Raw genomic sequence first — 26,470 nt, 5'->3', positions numbered from 1 at the left:
CTCTTAGCACATTTTTTCGGCTGGTATCATGTTGTTTAATTTTTTCGTCTAAACGTTGCAGAAAGTTCTGCCGAAGAAATTTTAGTATAAAAAAAAAAAAACTAATAAGTAATTATGCAAATAAACAGAAGTAGTAATGCATAATTGAGCGAAAATCAGTAAAACTATCAAAGTAATAATATCAATATAATAATAAGTATCATAATAAAATAATAATAAATATCATAATGAAATAATAATAAATATCATAATAAAATAATAATAAATATCATAATAAAATAATAATAAGTATAGTAATAGTGATAATAATAAGTATAATAATAATAGTGATAATAATAAGTATCATAATAATAGTGATAATAATAAGTATCATAATAATAGTGACATCATACAGTCTCGTAAATGCAAATGAATAACAGAATCCAGTTTTTCGTTTACCATATCTTTCAGCAAAAATTATACTTTTAAAAATCATTTCCATTTCAGTAGAAAAATAAATAAAAGGTACAAAACTCTCTTTTATATAAAACTGAAAATTGAAATTTTATATATCACATGCCTAAACACTCAATAAGTTTTTATCTCACTTAAGAGAAAGCAAAGCAGGTAAAATTTTAAAAATGTGTTAATAAATTAACAATCCTAATTTTATTTGGCTTATAAAATTTATTGCAGTTACATATAGTCTCAGAAGATATGGTAGGTCAATAACAAGCAAATTCAATAACTTGGGTCTCCATGCCGAACTCTGAGGTATTCCAGTTGTGAAACATTTTCCCAGTAGAAAACGCGTCACCAGTACAAACTTGAAAAGTTCCGTTCGCTAAATATGAATTCATAATTTTAACTAAATTGGAAGGGAATTGAAGTTTTACGACTTTGAGAATTAATCCTTGATGCCAGAAGGGATCAAATGCTTTCTCAGAATCAAGAAAGCAAGCCACTACTGTCATCTTTTTAATGAAGGTTTCCTCTATTTTATCGGCCGGGTTAACCACCTTATGTACTGACATAGCCCTCTGCGAAAACCCTTACTGGATTTTGTTGGTGAGACCATATTTCTCAAAATGCTCAGAGAGCCTTTGTTGAATTATCCTTTCAAAACACTCCCCTAAACGGGTAAGGAGGATAATGGGTTTGTAATTATTAGAATCTTTTGGGCATTTCTCTGGTTTAGGAAAAGTTATGATGACAGCAGGTTCCATATTGATGCTTCTCTAATGCGAGATACAGTGATGTCGAAGACATGCGTTAAAAATATTGGTTATTAAATTGACTTTTCTTGGTGCTTCTTTTAAAAGCCTAGTTGCAGATGGCATCAAAACCTTTAGCTTTCTTGACATCAAATTTCCGGAGGAGATACATCACTTCTTAACGAGCAGCTGGGGAAGAATAAAATCATAACTATGTGCTTCTTCGAAACTCTCAGAAGTATTATTTGTTACCGGGTAGGCAGGCGCCTTTTTTGTGAAAGAATCCTGCATAATTTCCCCATGAGACGGGCCATCTCTTGCTCAAAATATTAGGTAACGCCTTGGTTCCAATTGCTTCGATTTCCATCATCTACCAATTTTCCATAAATCTGCTGTTAAGCGTTTTCGAGTAATTAACCCCAACTTTCAGTGCGAAAATCAGAAACAAGTTCAAATATTTCTTTGACTTTAAAATTTAGAATTCTTTTGCACCAGGAGCAAGAGTGAGTTCCTGTATTTTCCTTATCCTATTTCTGTCTTAATTTTGTATAGGATATAATCAGGCAGTGCATTCGTATTCTCGAGTGGATATTCTGTAGATATTCTTGGGATAACATTTGGATCACCTGTTGGTAAATATCTACTATCCTCCTACTTGTACCTGTACCTATATTGGTTGCATGGGTGCGTTATTGCCCAGTTGTGCTTTCTGAGTGCCCATCTGCTGAGAAGACTGCATCCAGGATATTGCTGAATGTATCCGTCATGTCAATTATTGTAATATTTGCCTGCGCGGATTCTTGAATACTGGATTGCGTAGGCTTATAGACGTTGTTAGCAGCAACCTTGTATAAAATGCCATACGTGTCTCTGTTCTTAGCTCAGAAGTCTCTCCAGTTGGCTCTTTCCTTTATAAATGACTTTATAAAAACAGTTGTTGGAATATTCAGTCGTCTCTCCGTTTCCAATCTGCCGCATAATACTTTTGCTGTGCACTGAGTTCCTCGGTCCAAAATTTAAGAGTATATAATTCCTTTACATGTCTTTTTGGGAATATTTCCTCATATGTATTGCGTATTGCGCTTAACAGTTGCATTATGAATGCGTCTGGGGCTTCACTTGTTATGATTGCATAACAAGTAACACCTGGCATGTTTGTGGAAAGATTTTGCCGTTTAAGTCTTTATTATCTTGGAGTTGTAGCGTTTGACTATGGTTGTGGAAGTGGCACAGTTAATTGTGAATTTGATGTAATTTATCCCTTCTTCGTCTAGTGCTCAGTCTTGAATGAGGTTGCTAGCTAGCTGCATGGAAATGGTAGCCATTTTGTGCGATATACGCTGATGCGGTTTCTACAATGTTACAGCTTTCATATTGCCCACTAAAACACTCAGGCTCAAAATGTAGTGACTAGCGAATCGATGGTGCATATCTGAATTTTTTAGAGAACAGCAACACACCGAAAAAAAATAACCTTGAAGTGGACAAGAAGTTCAAAAGTATTAATTTAGGAACCACGAAAGAACTGCTCGATTGCAGCATCATAAATAATGTGTTGAAATGTTCGGTTGCAACAATAAAGTGTTTAAATGCTTTATCGTTCATCTCAGAGCTCGAATATAGTTAAGAATATGCAAAGAAAACTTTAAGCACAAAAGGTTAATTACCTAATGATTTCAAAAAGAAGAATCACAGATTTTTAATTTTTGTTTTGAAGATAAAAAAGACAATCCATTGATAATTTTCAAACAAGCCGGCATTTTGCAGTCAGCCCGAGCATAGGTAAAGGAAGAAGAGAAATTACAAATTCAGATTTGAAAAGAAAAATTTGAGGTATTTATTATGTCTTATTGTGATTAATCTCACTTATCTGACCCAATCAGAACAAACCCTAAATTAATACTTTTGAACTTCTTGTCCACTTCAAGGTTATTTTTTTTCGGTGTGTTGCTGTTCTCTAAAAAATTCAGATATGCACCATCGATTCGCTAGTCACTACATTTTGAGCCTGAGTGTTTTAGTGGGCAATATGAAAGCTGTAACATTGTAGAAACCGCATCAGCGTATATCGCACAAAATGGCTACCATTTCCATGCAGCTAGCTAGCAACCTCATTCAAGACTGAGCACTAGACGAAGAAGGGATAAATTACATCAAATTCACAATTAACTGTGCCACTTCCACAACCATAGTCAAACGCTACAACTCCAAGATAATAAAGACTAAACTTCAAGAATGTTATCTTGGTAAGGACTACAAGACTGCGTCTGTTGTTGGCAAGAGCTTTGGGAACCATGTAAATGACAGTACGATTTTGCACAGTTCCACCCCAATTTTGAAGAGGAGCACCCGGCAAGTGAAGAATTTTGAGGAAGAGCACTGTCCGAGGGTCTCCTACTCTTCTTTCCTTGCCACCAAATCACAGGAGAGGACTTTCGGCTCGCCATATACATACTTAGAGTGTCTGCATACCGCAAAGACACTGTATTTACAACATCAATGAATTCGATACCGAGTCCTTCGGCGCGGTAGTCAGAATCAGTAACCACTGTTCCGTTGGGCGACGGTATTTATTATTCTTTGCAAAAATATACTTTGACGATATATAATCTGAATATATTGTCTAAATCTATACTTATGCATTTCAATTAGCATAAAGTTTTGATAATAAATAAATAAACAAAAATGCCATCCTAAGTTCATTGAAAGATATCTAAGCACGGAGGCATTGGGCGGAAGCGCTACTAAATTACACAAAGTATGATAATCTGTCCATTAAACAAATAGTTTTCACAAAAATGTCTCCCCAAATTTGATGCAGAATACCTCGCGGTCTATCTAAGCGTTTTCCACCCCTTTTCCTGTACCACAACCATTCGAGAGGACTTTCGGCTTGTATTCCGAGCTCGCACTTTCCGTACAAATACTGTACATCTGTAAACATCGATGCCTTCTCCGGGCTTTGAAGCCAGGTCCGCAATTAGTGTCACAAATCACTATACTCTCTGGACACCTAGTTACTACTTTAGACGATGAATCCAAGACATTGGCATTATAAAACTGTATCGCGAGAATGAAGAAATTCTGTTAAATGTAAGCATATGATCATTATTAGCGCATTTTCATTAGCATCTTCCGAATGAAGACTGGTTAGTAACAGAAGAAAATTAATTGTCCACAGGAACCTGATAATTTAAGAGAATTCTTTGACTACCTTGTCAGTCCATAGCTGGATAACGAACATGTTCCTGTGGAAATGTGAAATTGTCATAAAGAGAAACAAATAATATTGTAGAAGGGTTCACAAACCTCATCCATCATTCAAGCAGCTAATCAAAACACTCAGAGAAGATTCAAAATACAACGATTATCCAATCGATCGTGTAGATTTCATTTTTTGGGAATGAAAGGGAGAAAAAAGACATTCATGTTGATAAGAAGATCGAACGTAAATTAGTTAACCTAGAAGTAACGAATGATATCAAAAAGTGCTTAAAAACTCTTGCATTTATGTCAAAACTGGAATAAAGCTAAGAATATCTAAGAACGCAATGGTTTCCAAAAGCTGGCGCGCAAATGCATGTTAGCCATTTTTGAAAGCATAGTTAAATTTGAGTGGTTGAAAATCGCTGCAGATACAGAGGCAGAATGAAAATATTGTATGATAAAGCCAGTCACGATTGCCTGTCCGAAGATATGCCAACTAGGCAATCGCTGAAGACGGCACGCTTCTGAACGCTTTAAGGAAAAAACAGTTTAAATGGTGACACTTAATATTTTTAACTTCGATAGGATAATTTTTAAAGATATCCTTGTTTATGTGAAATACGGATTGTGAGCGCTGGCGTGCCGGCAGACGCGTTGAAGCAGGACAACCAATCAAAGATGTTGCTCGTTTTTCTAGGGTTGATCATTTGGTGGTTTTTCAAATGTGGAAACAAATCTAAACAAGAAAAACAGTTGTCTGGAGACTTGTGCCCGGTAAATCGAAAGTTCCGTTATCCCCGAAGATCGGTATATTGCTATAGTAGCCAAGCGGAATCGACAAGCGATTTACACAACTGTTGCATCCACGACTGCAGAGATACTTGTTAAGGCAATATCTGCTAATACTTTGAGCCGAAGGCTTTATATGAAGGGATTATACTCCCAAGTACACAAATACTTGGAATTATACACCCAAGCACTGGAGACAAAATACTTGGGATTATACTCCCACATCTCAAATGAACTGCTTCAGATTGTGGCAATGTTCTGTTCAAGGAGAAGTGCAGGTTTGTCCTGAAATCAAATGATAAGCGTGCAAGAGTCTGGACAGAACGAAGCACCCAGAATCAGATCCAGATTTTCATCAAACATAATAAAAGTGGCAGTTTGAATATGAAGTTAAAATATACACTTCAGGTTTTATGAAGCTGCTGTTGGTCATCTACACAGATGGTTCACATAACGATGAGATCATTCTTACAACTGCCATCAGGTACGAAACATACAAAGACATATACAAACATATATCACTACATCAGATTTACAAAATATATTAATCCCCAAACTGATGAAAGTTCCTTAAATTGAGAAATAGTACAACGTTTTACCTTTAATATCAGTAGTTTCCTCCTGTCTGCTTCTAAAGATTCTTGCATTAAATTTGTTATGAAACACTGATTTGTTGAGACATCTTTGTAGGCCACCTTCCTCTGCAAATTCATAAATTGCTGGTAATTATACTAAGGTAATAACAAAGAAAAAATCTGCACCATTTTGAGAAATTTTACCATCTGAGATGTTTTTAAAACATCTTTTATGTAAATATGCAACTTCATATGTAAATATGCAAAAGTTGACAAATGCGAAAATTCTAATATGCTTTAACACTTTCAGTATTTGATTTCTAATTTTATAAAGAATTTTATGATCTATTAGCAATTTTTCTGATTCATTTTATGATATATACTGATTCATGAGTATATAATGACACACTCATTTAGCATATCTTTTTTATTTAACCAGATATTTAAATATTCTCAATAATGATCTGCAACTAAAAAATAAAGTCATTATTGATTGAAATTCACGCTTATATTAAAACTTTTAAAGCACAACTTGAATCAAAATATTTCATACATTTCTACGTCTTAAATCCTGCCCTCTTATTTGTAAAAAAAAATCTCAAAAAATGCAAGAAAAATAGCATTATTACGCCACTAATTTAAAGAAAGGTGTTTTGATTTTAACGGTTTGTAGTCGAATTTTATTTTTTATTTACATTGCCATAAAAAAAAACGTGAATAACACATCAAGAAATCTACACATGGAGCTTATTAAGTTACTAAGGTGATTCAAATCTTATTTAAGGATTTGAAGTACAGATTTGATTAACATTTTTCATATTTGTTAAAAGATTAGTACCTTCAGTTATGAATTTTTGCAACTGTAATCACTTTGTTTGAAAGTGCATTTATATGTGATCAGTGTTTTGCGCATTTGAGAATTAATAACTGAGAAACGAATTGATAAACGTCTTCAATCCGTTATAAAGACAATTTCTAGTAATTTTTCTCAAAGGTTAAAAACTTTATCACCGAAAAGCCATCAAATGTTAACTTGTAGACAGAAAAAATAAAGAAATTTATAATTGTTTGCATACAATAATATTTATTTTTTCCTAATGTGCCGAAGCAAAAATTCATGAATAAATGAAAGACAGATGTCATTATTTATTCTCAGGTTTTGTTCAACTTCGAAAGTTTCTGCTATGCAAAGTGTAACCAAAAGAAATTTCAATGAAACTATCTTCGAGGCAAACGTATTTCCAAAGATATTGTAAACTTACACGCAAAGGTTCTCTTTGAGAAAGGATGTTTAATGTTACAAATGGTTTGCTTGATTTTTTAACAAAGATCTCTAGGTTCTCTTAATGTCTCTCACGTTTGATTGCTTCTCTTCTTGTTCAGTTCAAGAAGGACGAAACACATTTTCAGGACTCCTTAATTATTTTGATTTAATTTTCGAGATAATTACCTACTGATGAGTTTGCCTTAAACATTAAATTATGAATAATTAAATGCAGTTTGTTTTAAAATAATTTGCATAAAAGAATTTTTAATTATTTTATTAAATTAAAACATTTTTATTTGTATTTTAAATTTTTTTTCTAAATATTTTAACTAGCTTCAATAATCGTTTTCACACGTATATTATACTTTTATGGTTAGAATAATAATTAATTTTTGAAAAATTAAATTTATTCAACCTCAACTGCTTCTGCGCTAGATAATAAGCGCAGGTCCTTATATATAGCTTTGAAGGTCCTAACTTTTTCTAAAATTTTAGAATACATTTATTAAAATATGCACACATATAAGTGTGTATATTAAAATATACACATTTATATACATACACCTATTCACTTTCATTTAAAACAAGTAATATAAGAAACATTTTAAAGTCAATTCGTACATTTTTTTTAAATTAAAAATTAAAACATTTTAATATGTGAAAAAACTGTATAAAGTGTCATCCACTATAAGTTTAAAAAAATATATTTGAACTTAAGTGGATGAATAAAATGTATTTCTTAACAATTGAAAATGTGAACAAGATATAGGAAGAGTGTGAGCTAATAGTAGGAATTTAAAAAATGCAGCTCGTTAGCTGCTTTCACATCGTGCATTCAGAAGAGCATGCAATTTGAGTATCACTGCTTAAGAGATACCGCTTTTAGAAATAGTATACATCATAAATCTCACCTGAACAAAATCGTAAAAGCTGACGGACTTTTCTTCACCATCAGGATTTGTTGTAGTGACATATTCAGTCTGTAAGAAAATTAACTTCATCAGTTTCGAATACATAGATGACGCACTTGCTAAAATAATTATTTAAAATGCATGTAAGATTCCTACAAGTTAAAAAAAAATATTTTCAGAAAAAGTCTTTAATTTCAATTCAGACTTTTCATGGTGTCAAAATATCTTATCTAGACTGAACTAGATTATTTAATTACGATAAAGAGCAAAAAAGAGTTTGGCACCTAAAATAAAAAAATGACTTCGTAGAAGACTTTTTTGAAGGTAAAAAATTACTCCGTCTTTATGTGAGTACCGGAAATACCGCGAAAGACCGCATTCAGACCAATCTATAGGTGAGAGTATGAATACTTCGCACTTTCAGCATCTGATCACTGAAGCTATGCTATTATATCAGATATAAGCCAAAAAATGAGTTAGTTATTTCACAGAGCTTTCACTTCGCTTGTAAAGCTTATTTAATTAATATTGATGTAAATTTCTGCAAACTTTTAAATTCGTTTGATTGATTGCAGTGTTATTTATTTATTGATTTATTTATCTGTTGCTTTTAGAATCATAATTTTAGGATTCATTTTCAATGCAATTGAATTTATGGCCACATTTTTTGTATATAAGTGTTTATTTCTCATGCAGAATCGTAGATCTATCAATCCTGAATCCACAAACATAATATTCATTCATACCTGTAATAAATATTTCAGCGTTTCATGAAATTCAAATTAATCAATTTACAATTTCGACTTAAAATTCGAGTAATGTAACAGTTTACGAAATTATTACTTACGTAACTCGAAAGATTACTGTATGGCCAAATAATTTAGTAACTTTCAAATTGCGCACTAGATGGCGACACTGCCTCCATTTAGAACAGAATTTGCTCAAAACTACTATATTTAAAAGGTACGCGATTGACATTACACAATGAAATAAATCGCCTTATTTAGATTAAATAAAGTTATATAATACATTATCATTTTACCGCCTTTACTACTTCGAGAATTTTCACTAACATGATCTAGCAAACGAACTGAAACGTGAAACGAATTATCGTTAAATTAATTCTCCCAGAAGAGAAAAGAGCTAAAAGTGTTTAACGATAGCTTACTTCTTTCCGACTTAGTTGAATAACTGATAGGTATCACAAGATACTTAAAAAAGTGACTATAACTGTGTAAGGATTATCGTAATTTATCTAACAGTTAAATTTTGAGTTAAATTAAAAGTTACTGTCCTAGCTTTTCTTAATTTCAAGCAGCCCCACCAGCGGCCGAGCGGTAAAGTCGCTGAACACTGGTAGTTCGGTCCGAGGTTCGAATCCCGCGAACGGGCTGGCTGCATGGGAGTTTTCGTGGTTTTTCCCATGTGTAACGTGTATACGAGCCAGTTTCCCTTAGAAAGTCCTCCACGAAGGCATCCCTCCCCTTAGGCGAGATAGCCCTCGAGGCTTTGCCATAATTACACACACACAATTTCAAGCTTACAACTTCCGGCCAGAACGTATTTTTAGAGTCGCGCTTGAATGCAAATGAGAAGACGTATTTAACACGAAAGTTCTACTGACTTCGTTAGAGAGAGAGAACGAGTGATTCTGACTAGCGCGCGTTCACCTTTTTAGGCTATTCTCTCTTAAGCTATTATTACGCTCGGCCGTACTATAAACCCTTGATAGCTTCACGTTATTTAGCGTTAAGGGGCCAGGTTAGAATCTTGATAGCTTCAGCTATATCTTTTAGTTAAGACTAGTTAAGTTTACTTTCTTAGTTCATAAGTTCAAGCCCGAGTGGAGGCTTTATTGTAAAACTCCAAGAAAGAGTTCTGTGAAATTAATTTGGAATAATAAAGGGTATTCCAAGTTTTATTTTCAGCCTCACGAACTCAAGCGATTATTCGCTTACCAGTTCTTAAAATTCTTCAACTTTAACTGTAACTTAAGGGTACACAGGTTAGAATCTTTTTATGCTCCATATAAGTAGTTCAAATTCATTATACAGCACAAAATTAATTTTAAAGGATATAATCTTTTTCCATACTTGCTCATAAACAATTAATTTAAATTCTGTCTTTCAAGTTTCAGAACTTTTCTGAAATTTTTTATTTAATTAGCTTGAAAAAATAGTACTTTGAATCTGCAAAAGTGCCCTGGAACTTTAAAGAGTACCATCAACACTAAATCTGTCACATCGTTACCTCGCTCTGGACAGTCCATGGATAATGAGCATATTGACGAATGCACTGCACTCTTATCTTTTAATTCTATTGTTCTCAAGTACTAGGAAACAAGATCAAGGCTGATGGCTTAGTGGCCAAATGTCTGGAATTTGTTAAAATAAAAAATATATATGTAAGATAAAAAATATGTAAATCAAAATTATAATTTAAACTAACGGGTGAAACATTAATTCTTCCTCTCTCTTTTTAAAAATCGTAATAACTTCTCTGGATTGCGTCATTTCTAGATCATTCTATGGCCTGCGCAGATCTGATGACGTAATAATTGGAAATCAAAACTTTTCTCTTCCCGTGCTTCCATATTGCATAACTAAACACTTTAGCTTCGCTCTCTGCTCTGCTACGATGTAATTTCGCTGGACCGCTTTCTATCTCAACAATATCAAAAATGTAAATTTTCTTGAAGGGGGCCAAGTGATTGTGGCCATAAAATGTCAACTGGAAAATAAAAATGGAATTAAAACTGCCTAGAATGCCAGTTTTTTTCGATATTACATACTCAACATATTAGCATACTAAGCAATCAGAATTCTTCTTCCTCAATATGGATCGACGATCTATCCTAGCTGGGTATTATGCATTAACAGTGTTCCGGCTTTTCCTTGCTTTTAATATATTATATATATATATAATGTATAATATAATAATTATTATATATATATGATAATGTATATGTAATAATTATTACATATATTTACATATCAAGTATTTATATATATATATATATATATTTAAATATCAAGTATTTATACATATATAAATTACTTGATATGTAAACTATATCAAGTATATATATATATTTTAATTGACTTTAAAAACATAAGTTAAATTTAACTTAAATTTATTTAAGATTCAGTTTCTTTCTGTGTTTTAAATACAGAGAAGAGCCAAATTAATATAGTTTCGGAACAGAAGATGCTATGCATAAAATAATCAAAACTGTCAATGACACCAGACTAAACTAAAATGCATGTTATAACATTCAGTTACTCTATAATAATGTTCTTGAAATGATTCAAACACTAGTTATTTAAAGGAGAACCCTTATCTCTCTCAAAAAAAAAAAAAAAAAAAAAAAAAAACATTTTTATGGTTCAGATTGCGAACTACATTTCAGAAGATCGTCATAAACACAGACCTTGAACTCTCCTTTGGAGAGACATTAAAAGCATTGGAAAAGGAAACTGCTTTGCAAAAGAGAGAATTTTAGAGTTTCCTCCATGCAAAAAGTAACAGTAAATTCTCTCAAATTATCAGCCAAGAGCTTTTCTATACTTGAGATGATACTGGGATCTCCCACATTCTTTACTAGAGTTAATATGGAAGGACTATATGATAGCAATAGTTTAAATCAAATAACTAAACGTTATAACGCATTTTCTTAAGAGTTTAAATAGATTTAAAGAACTATTATTGTTCGTTTACTTAAATAATTACATGCTTATATCGGGGACTAATTCAGACAGTCATCTTTTATTTTTAACACCATAGTATTTTTTATTAATTTTTCCTAAATGCCGTATAACGCTTATATACTTCTTCTGATAGCTCATTCTTAAATCTTGCATTCCGCATTTTCCTGTATTTTCTGCAATACTGAAGTCTCAAAATTTAACTTTTTCTGCTATTTGCATACAGTGTCTCAAAAAAGTGATGGGACACTTGTGCTTTACAAAAGGAAACTGTAGTAAAATAAATTTAAAAAACAGTAAAAATTTTTTGTGGGTGTGTTTCGTACTTAAATTTAGTAACAATTATTACATAACATACATTTTTTCAAAATATTAAAATATTAATTTAATAAAAATACAATTGTTTAGAACGGAGCAAAAAATGGCTCACATAAGTGATGGCACACTACGTACTATGCAACAAAAATCGTCTGAAGTAAGCAATAAAAATATCTTTTGGGGTATTTATTTTTACTCAAAAGCAATTGGCAATAACTTATAAAATCGTCTGCAGTATTTTTCTCCAGTTTGTTTTGGAATTTTTGTGTTTTTTTAGCTCTGTGCAGCTATGAATGCTAAACGAAAAGAAACTTTGCCTGAAATTCGAAAATTAGTTATTAATTCGCATATTGAACGTGGAAAATCTATTAGAGAAACAGCTGAAACAGTTAACTTGAGTCCTTCAACAGTTTTCAATATCATTAAACGATATAAAAAGAATCATATGATCCAAGATAAAAGAAGACCTGGCCGACCATCAAAACTATCCAATGGAATAAAGCGAATTATCGTTCGAAATATTAAAAAAACATCCAAGAATGAGTGCTCCTAAAATTGCTGCTGATTTACAAGCATTATATGGAGTAATTGTTAATCCTGAGACTATTAGAAAAGTAATTCGATTTGTTGGATATTACGGTAGAGCAGCCTGGAAAAAATTCTTCGTAAGTGAAAAGAATAGAAAACTCAGACTGGCTTTCGCAAAATCCAACATAAATAAGAATTCTGATTACTGGAATGAAGTTATATTTGCTGATGAGAGTAAATTTAATATATTTGGTTCTGACGGTAGAATCTTGGTGTGGAGAAAACCCACAGAAAAACAGAACTTGGTGCCAACAGTTCATGGTGGAGGAGGAGTTATGGTATGGGGGTGTATGTCGTCCGCTGGAGTTGGTAATCTTGTTTTTATTGACAGTATAATGGATCAGTACAAGTATATTGACATTTTAAATCAAAATTTGAAATCTTCAGCACGAAAATTGAACCTTCATAACGATTTTAAATTCTACCAGGACAATGACCCTAAGCACACTGCTTTGAACGTTAGACTCTGGCTGCTGTATAACTGTCCTGAAACAATAAAAACACCACCACAATCTCCAGACTTAAATCCCATAGAGAATATTTGGCAAGAATTGGAATCAAGAATTCGCAAACACACCATTTCTTCAAAACAACAATTAAAATCGGTGCTTCAAAAAGAATAAAATCACTCCAGAAATCTCAAAAAAAATTAGTGGAATCCATCCCAAGAAGATTAAATCATGTTTTAAAAGGAAAAGGAAATCCAACAAAATATTAAAACCTTTTAAAAAGTAAAATTTTTGGATAAATATTTAATGGAAAAGTAAGTGTCCCATCACTTATGTGTGCCATTTTTTGCTCCGTTCTAAACAATTGCATTTTTATTAAATTAATATTTTAATATTTTGAGAAAATGTATGTTATGTAATAATTGTTACTAAATTTAAGTATGAAACACACCCACAAAAAATTTTTACTGTTTTTTAAATTTATTTTACTACAGTTTCCTTTTGTAAAGCACAAGTGTCCCATCACTTTTTTGAGACACTGTATGTAAACGTAAAATTTATCACTTCAAGAACTGTTTCAAACCATTTTATTTTTTGTAATTTCACATTTTTTTGCATAATTTGTAATTTAGCTATAATATTTTATCTTTGGTATTTTGAAAGTAAATGATAACTTTAACTTTGAATAGAAATTTGGGAAAAAATTGATACCATAAAAAATACTCCTTTCCAGGTGCCCACTTGATTATTCCCTCCCTGGTTATTCTCTTTCACAGATTAGGATTAATTCTATTTCTGCTCGTTTTATTTTTGCAAATAACCGAATTCTGAAGATTAGCTAACAAAGAGAAAAATATTTATGTTTTGAAGAAAAGACAAAAATTTCTTAAAAAAGCTTATCTTTCAAAAGGATTTAAACTCGTTCTCTTAACGGAGACTGGAAATTCACTCTTTAGATAATTCTGAAAACTAATTTCGAGAAGTCATTTTATGTGGTTATTTAAAAATGTTATTCGATCTTAAGAAAATTGTTATTTATTAACGTAATTTTGAGATAGCAAATATTTTAATTAGCAAGTACTATTAAATATATAATAAAAGATAAAAGTAAAAATTATTATAAAATCTTCCTATTCTTCCCGAACGATTTATATCAAATCCGTAATCTGTAGCATTAGAAACATCTTTATTAATTGCAATTGTACTTCAAATGTATATAATATAGCATCTAGATATATATCTATTTAATTTATATGACTTAGATGCATCATTAAAAACACAAAGATTTAAAACAAGAAGCAGTACATTTCCTGATTTTAAACCCCTTATTTTGATAAGCAATTGAAAACTTATTAAATTTCAGAGATAAATAAAAATTGCAAAGCTTATTGCGAAGCTGTGTGGCAGACAATGTAAGGATCTTATTTTTCACACAATAGCAATATCTACTGATATAAATATTATATAGTTAGCATCTCTGATTGTTAACTGAATAAATAGACAATCAACTCAGTAAAACATCTAGAGTTAAACTAAGGACGTTTCTAACATAAAAAAAAATTTAGAATCTCTTAAAATTTGTAAGTATTCTAAATTCCGAATATCAGTGTCCTATATATTTTGGACTACAAGAAACGCACACCATGACTTTCAGTTCTTCATATTTCGCTGAGATTTTTAAATTGCAATAGCGAAACGCTATTCTTCGGAATGAGCATAACATAAATACAACATTAATTGAATCACTATAAAATGCAGAATCATTTGACGTGATTTCATGACTCATGTTCCCTATAACTACAACTACTGTGATAAGTCATGCTTAAAAATAAAAATATTACTTACGAATACAGAACTGCTGCATAAATTTAATACTTAGATACAAAATTACCTTATATGAAAAATGAGTAGAATAAAATTCTTAAGCCGTTAAACAAAATATGCAAACCTGTTGTTCTGGATCTAATTCTATCCTGACAGGAATAATTTGCCGATCTTCCAAGTAACGTATGATATAAACCTAAAAAATAAAGTCACTTTTATTTTCAAGTCGTATTTGCATTCATATATAAATAAAATTACTAATAAATATTAATTTTATCAATTCAATAAATTCTACAAAGATATTTTTTGAAAGAAGAGTAATATTTTATTCAGTAAGCGTTACACGATAGAATTTTACATGTTTGAGGTTAATGGAAACTTTCGAGGGAAAAAATGAATTAAGAATATTTTAGCACTGATTTAACACGAGAACTTTAGTCTTGTTATTTAGATTCCATTATAATACCTGAAACCTAATTTAAACCCAGATTTTTTTTGGTCGAAACTACGCTGAAACATTTGAAATCGATTTTTTTTCCCTTCTACTTACATACATATGACATGCGATTCAATTTGTATTAAAGCAATACAAATTCAAGATTATATGAAATTTGTTGTAGAGTTAAAGAATAGAAAAGGGAAATTAATTTACGCATTAAGAGGGAATTGTTAATTTAAAATATAATTTATCTCTCATTTAGATTTTTATCTTACACACACACACACAGACATATATCTATATGTCTAATAAAGAATAAATTTAGAAGTACTGATGTGGGAACACCGAAAACAAGTAAAAGTCGTAGAAAATGTTGATGGCGTAGAACGTAGATAGCATATTGAAGAGAAAGAATTCGAATTGCGTAGAATGCTGAAATGTTGAATTCGTAATGACTAGGAAGCTTGGCAGCCAAGTAAGATGAAATATTCATTTTTATTTCAATTGACATTTATGGCCACAATTCACTTGGCACTCTAATCGTGCCTATTTCCAGAATATTTACATTTTTGATACGGTTGCGATAGGAATAGAGCATAGCAAAATAACGTCATTACAGGAACATAGGCAGAAGCTAAAGTGCGCGTTTATATACAACATGGAAGCTCATCAAGAGAAAGTTTGGGTTTAGCTTAGAAACAGGGCCGGGTTTAAGTATAAGCTACACAAGCTGTAGCTTAGGGCCCCCACTTTCTTGGAGCCCCCCAAAAATTTAAATATAGTATAAATAGTATGAAAATATATTATATATCCAACATGGAAGCTCATCAAGAGAAGGTTTGCGTTTAGCTTAGAAACAGGGCCAGATTTAAGTATAAGCTACACAAGCTATAGCTTAGGGCCCTCACTTTCTCGGGGTCCCCCAAAAATTTAAATATAGTATAAATATATTAAAATATACTACAACTGACTTATAAAGGGCCTCATATCTCAAACAGCTTAGGGCCTTATCAAGTCTAAATCTGTCTCTTCTTAGAAAGGTTTCAGTTCTCAAAATTTTTAGTTCAAGTTTCGGATAAGCTACGTCTAGCTTTACACAAGCTCAGTGGCACAGATTAATCTAGAAATGGCGCAGTCCAAAAAAGTTATAATTATTTTTAGAATAGAGAGATAAAATAGCCAAATTAAAAATAAGGAATTAAGATGCTATTATTAAATTAAATTATACAGATGATTTACATATGTTTATGTTACACATACACACACATACACATATATAATTTTTTATTTATAAATCACAAAACAACGGTTTGGATATTTAACATTCTACTTATATCGTTTCCAAGAGAAAACGTATTTAAGAAAGTTTGCTTAACATTCATTTTATAATTTCGTATCATGCATACTGGCTATTTAAAATTAGATTAATTAAAATTGGCCATGATGAAATGTTCGAAATGAAACGTTTTAAGAGAGTTTTTTAGAAATACGAAACTCTTAATTCATTCTGAATCAAGAAGTAGTTATTTCTGCTGAATCATTTCTCTAGCAAAATTTCAGCGTCTGCTTTGTAGAAAATAATTGCATTGAGTCAGAATTTAAACGACCGTCAATCAAAATATTCTTTAATGCATTCCATTTATAGCGACTGCGCCAGGTGTTCAAGCAAATTTCTAATAGTATTTCAGGTTTATTTCCCTTTTTGCGATGAATTTTCCGTCGTAATGTAGTTCTTTAAATTTCTTGCTTAGAATGCAGCTTATTTTACTTTTGACTCTCATTTATAAACTCTTTTAGAACTTTTACGTTGTAATAGATGCATCAATAAAAATAGCAACCTTTTGAACATTAGAATATTTTAACGGTATTTCTAACTTTAGAATGCTGAAATCTGAGATGATTAAGCAAGCGCTGAGAAATCAGGGCATTATGAAATCGCATTTTATGTTTCCAGATTCCTGCTTTATCGACTAAACAGATAGCATAAATCTGTAAATAGTTCCACATGCTTTATTTTTTTTTTTTTTTTTTTTTTTTTTTTTTTTTTTTTTTTTTTGAATATCGTCCGTAATACAAGTTTGTGAATAAAAGCTCCTCCTATGAAAATATTATTTAATAACTTATAACATTTGAAAAGCAAAATGTAGATATCTATTGATTCGAAGTCAGCAGAACCTATACAAACATTCTTTCCAAAATATTGAAAAAGGCGTCGTTATTTTTACTTTGCTGATTACGTGTCCTAGAAAAATAAAATTATTCCTGCTTTCTGAGAAGCATCGCAGACAGGCAATCCAGCCGCAAAAATCAATAATTACGGCAAAATAAATCTTTTCTTTTAAAAAAATACACAAATCTTCAAATGGTAATTTATAATAGAATAATATTATAGAATGTCCGCTCAGCAGTTTGGAATTACAGATTTAAATAACTCGTTTAAATACAGTTCTCTGAGATGACCACCTATGGTTCCGGACTATTCCCATCATCTGTAGAGGTAGTTGAACAGTAGATAGGATCTGAAGTGGTAGTTTTCTGTACAAGAAGTTCTGTAGATACAGGTGATGATGTAAGGTACTGTCTCCCTCCTTTTCGCATGCCTTCGTGGTGTAATTGGAAGCATACTCGACGCACATTCGAGAGGTTCAGAGTTCTAATCCCGGCGAGGAAAATGCACATTCTTCACGTCTCCTGCTTCAAAAAAAACCCCTAATGATTCTACAATATAAAACTCTGATTATTTTCATGTTCTTAGAAACACTGTCACATTCAGAAGTCGTTGTCTGGCAGAGGTGGTCGCCTGGGAAAATTTGCTAAAAGTGATTTTACGTTTTGCATCTGAAATTTTTGGAGATAAAATCTTAACCTATCATGATTATTTAGATCAATTGCATTCCCACTTTATGGCAATGCGACCCCAGACAAATGCAAACAAGCACCCCCTCCCGGCCAAAAAAAATTCTCGACCCATAGTTATATACCCTTTTTATTATATATATAATTTTCTATCCACCTTTCGACCCCACCATAAATTTTCTCTACCCTAAATGATTCATAATGGATCGCGATTCATAGTTTGAATAGCACTGGTTTAGATGATAACTGTTTCAAATGTTAAATGATAATCTAAATGCAAAAATCCACTTGCAATATTTTAAATATTATTTTTATGTTTTTTTTTATAATTTTAATCTTCTTAATGTTTTTCTATTTTTTAAATTTATCATGATAAATTCTTCTTCGAACTGCGAACTGTTAGAACATAAACTGAAGTTATTCAGAATGCGATTTATTTCATTTCATTTATCTATATATTTTCCCCAAATTATTTTTGTGTCAAAAATTTTTGTTTCATTGCAGAGTGGGAAAAAAGTTACACATGAAAGAGGAATATGAAAAAATAATAAACATTTTAATACCATCTATACTATTAGAATCTGTGCGCGTCTGTTTATTTGAAGCATTATCTTCTTCGAAACGTCGGGGAGTTGAGTTTCCAGACTAGTAACCCCCCCCCCGGGTTCCAAAAATTCACGGAAAGCCATTTCGACCATTCTCATCTTCATACAACTTTAATCAGCCTAATTAAAAATTCCGAAAACGTTAATTTTCGCTCTCATCACCGAGTGGCAACAGTCGCGCTCGCTGGAGATAAAAATCTACTGTATTTCGAAAAGTGTTGCCAATGCTCGCTTTCGAATCTTAGAGTTTGTTTATAAAAAATTTGTAAGTTTTTCAAAATATGAAATAAAAATAGCATTCCGAAGCATTAAATATATTATAATTATATAAGGTTATGTTCTGACATTGAAGAAAGCACGCGATTTCATGTGACGTCATTGTATGCCAAACATGTTTCTTTAAAGTCAGCATTTTAAATAAATAGCTGCTGTTGGCAACTTTTTGTTTCAGATTAATTAACACGGTATGTTATTTATTATTTTATTGATATTGAGATAAAATTGTTATTAGCCCAAAGGGAGTTAGCCTAGAAGGGTTATTCATTTCGTTTTGGCATTTTGCGTTGAAAACTTTAAATGCCATTCACTTTTCAAACTGTTGCCAAATATTACAGCACTATATTATATTTAAAGAAATTAAATAATGAAGAATCTGCATAAATGTATGCATGTTCCTCGAATTGTGATAAAACGACGGTACCTAGAGCCATCAAATTTTGAATAACGTACGTTTAATATGGGCATCTGGAAGCCCAAATTTGGAGTTTGGAATCGGTTTTATTATCTATTTCATATTTTGTCAGACATTAAAGAATTTTTATTAACAAATTCAACGACTATTAACAAATTCAAGCGAGCAATGGCAACACTGTAGGGGGGGATATTTTTATCTCTAGCGCGCGAGACTGTGTATCGGAAATTCTAAAGATATACTCATTTTAAAATTATTTTGAGATATTGCTGTTGAACTGAATTTTATAGTTTAAGTGCCAAGAACATGATATTTAATAAATAAAGGTAACCCACAAAGCGTTAAAAAACGGCCCTTTGGGGGTAATATAAAATCTGAAAACTTTCAGAATTTTTTTTATTACATTAAATTAAATCATGCCGTTTACATCATGACATACACGTATTAATCTGAAGTGTACAAAGTTTTAGTTTCTTGGTTTGGCAACAAAAAATTATTTACGAATTGATTGTTGCTTGGAAAAAATGAATTGATTTCAATTCATACTGAAATGTTTTTAATGCACTTTTCTTTTCAGGTGCACCTAGAACACATAAATTTTGCTTTGGTTGCAGCCAGCAACTTTGTAGCAGAAAATTAAATTAATAGTTCATTTTATTTTTAGTTTTTCAGTACAAAGAACTTATAAATATTGTTTTGGTTGTGGTCCGTTCATTAAAATTAAAAATAGCTTTAATACATTTTAATCGTGAAATTTAATTTATTAACTGACAAGAAATTTTTGCGATATCATAATTTAACGAAAGGCTTAATCTCTTTAAAAAAAAAAAAAAAAAAAAAGCATTTAATGTAAATGCATTACTAGCATATATAAGGAAAAAGAATTTACAAATTCCAAGTGATACAGACAATAAAAGAGGTTGTTTTAAAATTCTGAAATTTCGAGTGCAAAGGATGATTTACTAAAACTGGTATTCATTTCGTTGCTGATACGTGTAATAAAACTCAGTTGTTTTTCAAAAAGCTTCGATTATCTTCATGATGAGATGGATAACATACAGCTTTTTTGCCATTTTCAAGGATCGTGAACTTGAGATTACGAACATCTCTTGACATTCCATCAAAGAACAGTCGACCTGAAACTAATAATTGTTGTGTCCAAGGTCGTGCTAGCTGTAAGCATCTCTTACATTATCTCTTTAGTTATCGCTGTTCCATTGCGATATGACTTGACAAATACGGGAAAACGTTCAAGTATTGATAAGCGAATGAGAGTTCCTGTTACAGTCCTAGCCTTTGATTAAATTTTAGTGAATCAGCGTTTTGAATTGTCTTTGCAATATAAATAGTACATAGATTGTGAAATTCACAGCGCTAACCGTACAAGAAAGTCGCGTTTGGTTTCATAACTACCGAGAAGTAATATTACATTTCTAACTCAAAAAGCATGGTTTTCTTAAACACCTAATATGGAAAGAGCACATATATTTTGCAAATGGAACAAGATTTTATTTTCTTCTTCAGTGTAAATTCAGATTTCAAAATAATAGAAAATGCAAAAATGGTTTCATATTCACTTACTCTTGTGACAATAAAAATTACAAAAATATTCAGACTCATTATCCAAAGCAGCGGATCGAAAAAGCTAAAAACAGCTTCAGCTAACATGGGAGAGACAAACTGAGCGTTATTCGAATTTCTTATTTTTATATTTCCCTAAACCCATACTCCATAACTTACATTAATAACTTGATGATTGTTAATTACAGAATCCTACAAATATTTCCTTTTATACAAAGAAATTAACAATATAATTTATTTAGATGTAAAACCTACTTAATGCATATCAAAAGTATATTATTATAAATTTTCCTTTTTAAAAATTAAAGATATTAAAAAATATTATTTTGAAAATATTCGTTTTCAAATCTTATAATACTAAATTGGTTCGCTTCAGAAAAATTACTATTTTTGATGTTCTACAACAATGAATGTATTGTATACTAGCGGAAGTACCCGATGCCAGATTGAGAGCAATGTATCTAACAACAGAGAAAACGATACCGCTGTAATCATTCTCTAACAATGATGCAAAAATTATACGATTCATGCACATACTTTTTCGGGCTGATGCGATATGGAACCCACATAAAAAATTTCGATAAAAAAATAAGCTAATTCTCTCTCATTAAATTAGCAACAATGGCACGCAGTTTTCAATTATTTTCTTCTTTCTAATACAATAGTCTTATAAGCTCCAAAAATGGGAATAACAAACCTACGATTTGAAAGCGAGCAGTATCCAAACTTTTCGAAATAAAGAATTTTGATCTCCAACGCCCGAGACTGTTGCCACTCGAAAAATGAAGGCGAAAATTATCGTTTTCTCTGAGTTTTTAATTAATATCTCTGATTTTAGCCTAGAAATTTGATTGATATATATTAGGATTAATCAAAATAAAAATAAGATTATATCAGCTACTGACCTTTGTGATTTGGAAAGGTATTTGGAATTGATATATCATCCGACCTTCAGACTTCAGTAAAAAAAAAATTATTTGCCAAATGTTAATGGCTTATAGACAGAAATATATTGTAATATTTTTGTAAAATCTAGGTATGGCAAAATTGGCCGATCACAAGCTTTAGGCACCATTTTTTGCATTTGACATTGTGGTAACAATTTATCTGTTATTTATGCCTTACTGTATATTGCCAATGTTCTAACAGTTAGGACCCTTCCGTTCTGGTTACTCGCATTCATTTTTTGCATTCATTTTTGCTTGATTGTAAATAATCAGAGAATTTGGCGTACAGAAATGATTTTTTATTTTCAAAAGTGGCAATACTTATAACCTGGTAATTTAGTAATATGAAAATGGCAATATTTATAATTTGGTAATATGCCAAATTTCCCGGCTTTATCGCGCATCCATATTTACCACCGCAAATATGCTTGCTTGCCATTGTCTTTCTTCCGCGCACTTTAAAATCTGGCGTCAGCCGAAAACATCGCGGCAGATACATCGCGAACGACAGCATCGAGGAGAAAACAACGCAAGGCGAAAATGGTCGTCGCACAAAACATCGTGGGAGAAAAGAAAGCAAGCAAAAAGCATCACAGGTCTGAAAATCGCAACACAAAACATCGTCATCGAAAATAAAGCCGTTGAAAAAGTTCGCAGTTTAAAAAGCATTGTCGTCGAAAATGTCGCGGTAAAAAATAAAGCACCTACAAATCATCGCGTGACCATAACGCTACAAGCATGCATTTTCAGGCTTTAAAAATTTGCATATTCCCGTAATGATTTATGAGCGCAATAAAAAATGAGGAATATTTTTACTTTCATATTTCATATTTTTGAGATAAGTGATAAATTTTTGCTGAAAAAATAAGAATATTTTTATTTTATAGTATTTTTAATTTTATATTTTTGAATTAAGTAGTAAATTTTTGCTGAAAAAATAAGAAGAAAGTATTAAAAAAAACTGAAAATGAGTACAAAAATAAAGCTATGTATATATATAGCGGTTAATAGAATTTTAAACTTACATATTGTAGTTAACTAACAAGGTCATTAATTAATCAATCTCTTTTATAAAGTTTTACTGGTAGTTTTCATGAAAAATATAGTTTAAAAAAGATTACAAAAAGGAAGATGAGTAACTGTATGTTAATCTCTATTAAAATTGTTTAATAAAATATCAAATTATGGAATTCTGTGAAACGCTACAAGTAGCATTAATTTTCTACTCAGTTTCAGTTTTTCAATGCTTAAGTTTCTTTCTTAAAATTTCAGCTAAAATTTACTACTTAACTTAAAAATATAAAAGTAAAAATAAAATATTTCTCATTCCTTCTTCACTCATAAATCGCTACGCGAATATGCATTTATAGCTTTTAAAGCCTGGAAAACGCGTGTTTGCGATGCTATCGTCATACGATGATTTATCGGTGCTTTATTTTTTACCATGATATTTTCGACGCCGATGTTTTTAAACTGCCAAGTTTTTGAGCCGCTTTATTTTTTACTACGATGTTCTGTATTTCGATGTTTTACAGCTGCGATATTTTCTCTTTGCTTTGTTTTCTCCCACGATGTTTTCGTCCGCGATGTTTTCGCCTGTAAACTAAAATCTTGAGAGTTAAAACCATTGTTTAAAAAATATCCTCATTTACTTCTTTCAGAGAGACTGAGAAATATGCTAATATTTTTTCAAAGGTTAAGGAAAAATGTTATTACTTAGTATGTGTTGAAAAACAATTTGGAGAGCCTACATTTCACCATAATAAATATCAGCATAAATATTAATTAAACATAGATTTAAGAAGTAAAATTGATGACTCCAAAATCTCAAATCAGATCTCCAAATTTATTAAAACAAAAGTCTGTTAAAAATATCTATTTTAAAATAACTTTCAGTGATGACTGTATTATTCACAATCAGTTATATTTTAATAAAAAGTTGAAATCACTTTCAGAATTTTTAAAAATGAAAACCAAAACATTCTTTTTCTTTTTTTCATGATTTCAAAGATAAAAGTTTTTACTCCTCCTTCATCGTTGATTAACTAAGCAGCTATCAATATGTTAAATTTAGAATGCTTAATGGTAAATTTGCAACTAATACTTTACGAAAAAGGAAAAAAATAAGAAAATGATAAAAAAAAAAAATTTAGGAAATAAAAACAAGCTGTTCAATCCGCACCCACTGATCAATGACCACAGTGAAAGCCCAAGTAACCGAGTTCTATATTTTTGCCTTATTTTGCTTTAGACAAAAATATATATAAAATAAATATATATAAAAATATATATAAAAAGGATTATTTATCTATAAATAATCCTTTTTATATGCAGTGTCACTTACTTAAAAATATAAATAAAACAGTCTGATTGCAGGTTGCAGATTTTAAATTACGTCCAAAGGGTCCTTTTTTTAACATTTTGTGTGTTACCTTTATTTATTAAATATCATGCTCTACGTACTCAAACCATAAAACTCAGTTCAACAGCAATATCGCAAAACAATTTTAAAATGAGCATATCTCTAGAAATCCCGGTACAAAGTCTCGCGCGTTGGAGATATTTTTTTTTTTTTTTTTCCTTACAGTGTTTGCATCGCTCGCTTTGAAATCGTTTAGTTTTTTTTTAATCAAAAATTTTTTGAAGTATTACAAAATATGAAATCGATAATAAAACAAATTCCTAATTTAAATTAGGGCTTCCACATGCCCATTATCCTATGGAAAATTACGTTATTCAAATTTTGATGGCTCTAGGTACCGTTGTTTTATCACAATGTCAGAAACATACATACATTCATGCAGATTCTTCATTATTTAATTTCTTGAAATATAATACAAGGCGATAATATATGGTGGCAACAATTTGAAAAGTGGTTCGCCGTTTATAGTTTTCGACGTAAAATGCCAAAACGAAATTAATAGTCTTTCAGGGCAAATTGCCCATTTGGACTAATGGGACTAATGGACATGAAATAAATTTTATGAAACTATAAATAAATGTACATAAAAATAAAGTATATTCACAAAAACCTAACATCAAATATGATGACATATACTATTAACTTATAGCAAGCATAAATTATGAGTGAAACGTAAATAATAATAGACTATATTAAAGTAAACGCTTTTATGAAATATATTAAGAAGTAAATTATCATTTTGGTAGCATTTGCAATATTTTTTTGTTCCAAATTAAACACAAAATAAATTTTCTAGCAAGTAATACATATACACATATATTCATTTTTTAAAATTATAATACTGGCTGATTGTTTTATTAATCAAAAGAATATTGTAATTTTTTTGAGAAATAATAAAAATATTAATTTAAGAACTTACCTCTTTAGTATTTCTCTTTTGATTTCCCGCTTCAGTAACATCGCAATTAAAAATAAGTAATACGCTAAGAAATGCTAAATATAATGTTTTTACCTTCATGATAACTGAAGTTATAGAAAGAACTGTTTGGAAGATACAGTTTTATTCGTTGATTAAATAAAAAGAAAAACTATACAGAGTTTATATTATCTCATTATGTGGAATTTTAAATTACTAAGACGACCACTATTGTGAAAATAACTGTTCCTGCCCTATTTTAAAACGTTATTAAAATGTTGACGAAACTCTTAAATTCTGGGTACCGATACATGTATATTTGCAATCTTCAAGAAATGAATTCTCCTTGACTTGCAGTTAGGAACATTTTCTTGAGTGTTGTGTGGCATCACTAAAACTTGCATTCCATTACAACGACCCCGGAAACTTGAAGAACTGTATTGATAGCAAACACCTCGTCGCTGTCTGGGAAGTACGTAATACAGAAAATCAGAGGACGATAAATTTGGAGTAAGACGACACGAAACGACCCTGGTGATGAAAAAAAATAATCACAGCCATTAATAACTTGATATTTTTAAATCATTTAGTATCTCGGTTAAAATAAAATACTCTAGAAATCATATCTCGAATGCTTCCCAGACATCCTTCGGTTTACAGTAAACTACAGGAATGACATTAGAGACTAAGAACTAAAATATTAAGAAAACATCTGTAAGTCAAAGTTCAACCAATTCGTCCGGGAAGAACCATTATAAGGCCAACTATGAGTAGTTTGTTATCGCTAAATATAACGCAACTTAAGCACACGTAGGCGACCTTCTTTTTTAAATTTTGCCCATTAATTCTTTCAGAAGGTCATCTGTGTTATGACATTCAAGTCATCATATGGTTTGTGTAATAACCCACAGGAAGAAATTTTCGTCTTAATGGAATTTTCTTTACTCACTGAGAAGGGAAAGTCTAAGCGGTGATATATGGACATCAGGCTGTGAAAGTATGTGATAAGAGTGAAGGAAGGCCGTTCAGCTCTATTAATAGTAAAGATTCATTTAGTGTTTACTAGAATTTTTTTTATTTCTGCTACAAAACTTAAAAGTACAATCTTAAGCTGAAGAATTTCTAAATAAAGGTCCATAAAAGTGCGTGGATAGCACGCTCATGGAGTTCTCTCTCTCAAAAAAAAAA

General features: G+C 31.1%; 1 protein-coding gene across 1 annotated transcript in view; it reads right to left on the bottom strand.

Moving 5' to 3' along the window:
* The window catches only part of LOC118195300 (uncharacterized), a 38,657-nt gene extending 12,641 nt beyond the window's left edge, over positions 1-26,016 (bottom strand). The window contains exons 1-4 of the mRNA XM_085808152.1: positions 25,286-26,016; positions 14,950-15,021; positions 7,943-8,011; positions 5,789-5,890 (exon numbers count right to left, since the gene is read on the bottom strand). Coding sequence (XP_085664278.1) covers positions 5,789-5,890; positions 7,943-8,011; positions 14,950-15,021; positions 25,286-25,384 — 342 coding nt within the window. The 5' untranslated portion in view covers positions 25,385-26,016. The remainder of the gene's footprint in view (positions 1-5,788; positions 5,891-7,942; positions 8,012-14,949; positions 15,022-25,285) is intronic.
* Positions 26,017-26,470: the final 454 nt, after the last annotated feature.

This window comes from Stegodyphus dumicola, chromosome 1 (genome assembly GCF_044657685.1).
Source record: "Stegodyphus dumicola isolate Sdum_Otavi_A_Nest chromosome 1, ASM4465768v1".
In the NCBI taxonomy this organism is placed as follows: domain Eukaryota; kingdom Metazoa; phylum Arthropoda; class Arachnida; order Araneae; family Eresidae; genus Stegodyphus; species Stegodyphus dumicola.
Note: the sequence above shows the minus strand (reverse complement) of the source record. Positions and strands in the feature narration are given on the sequence as shown.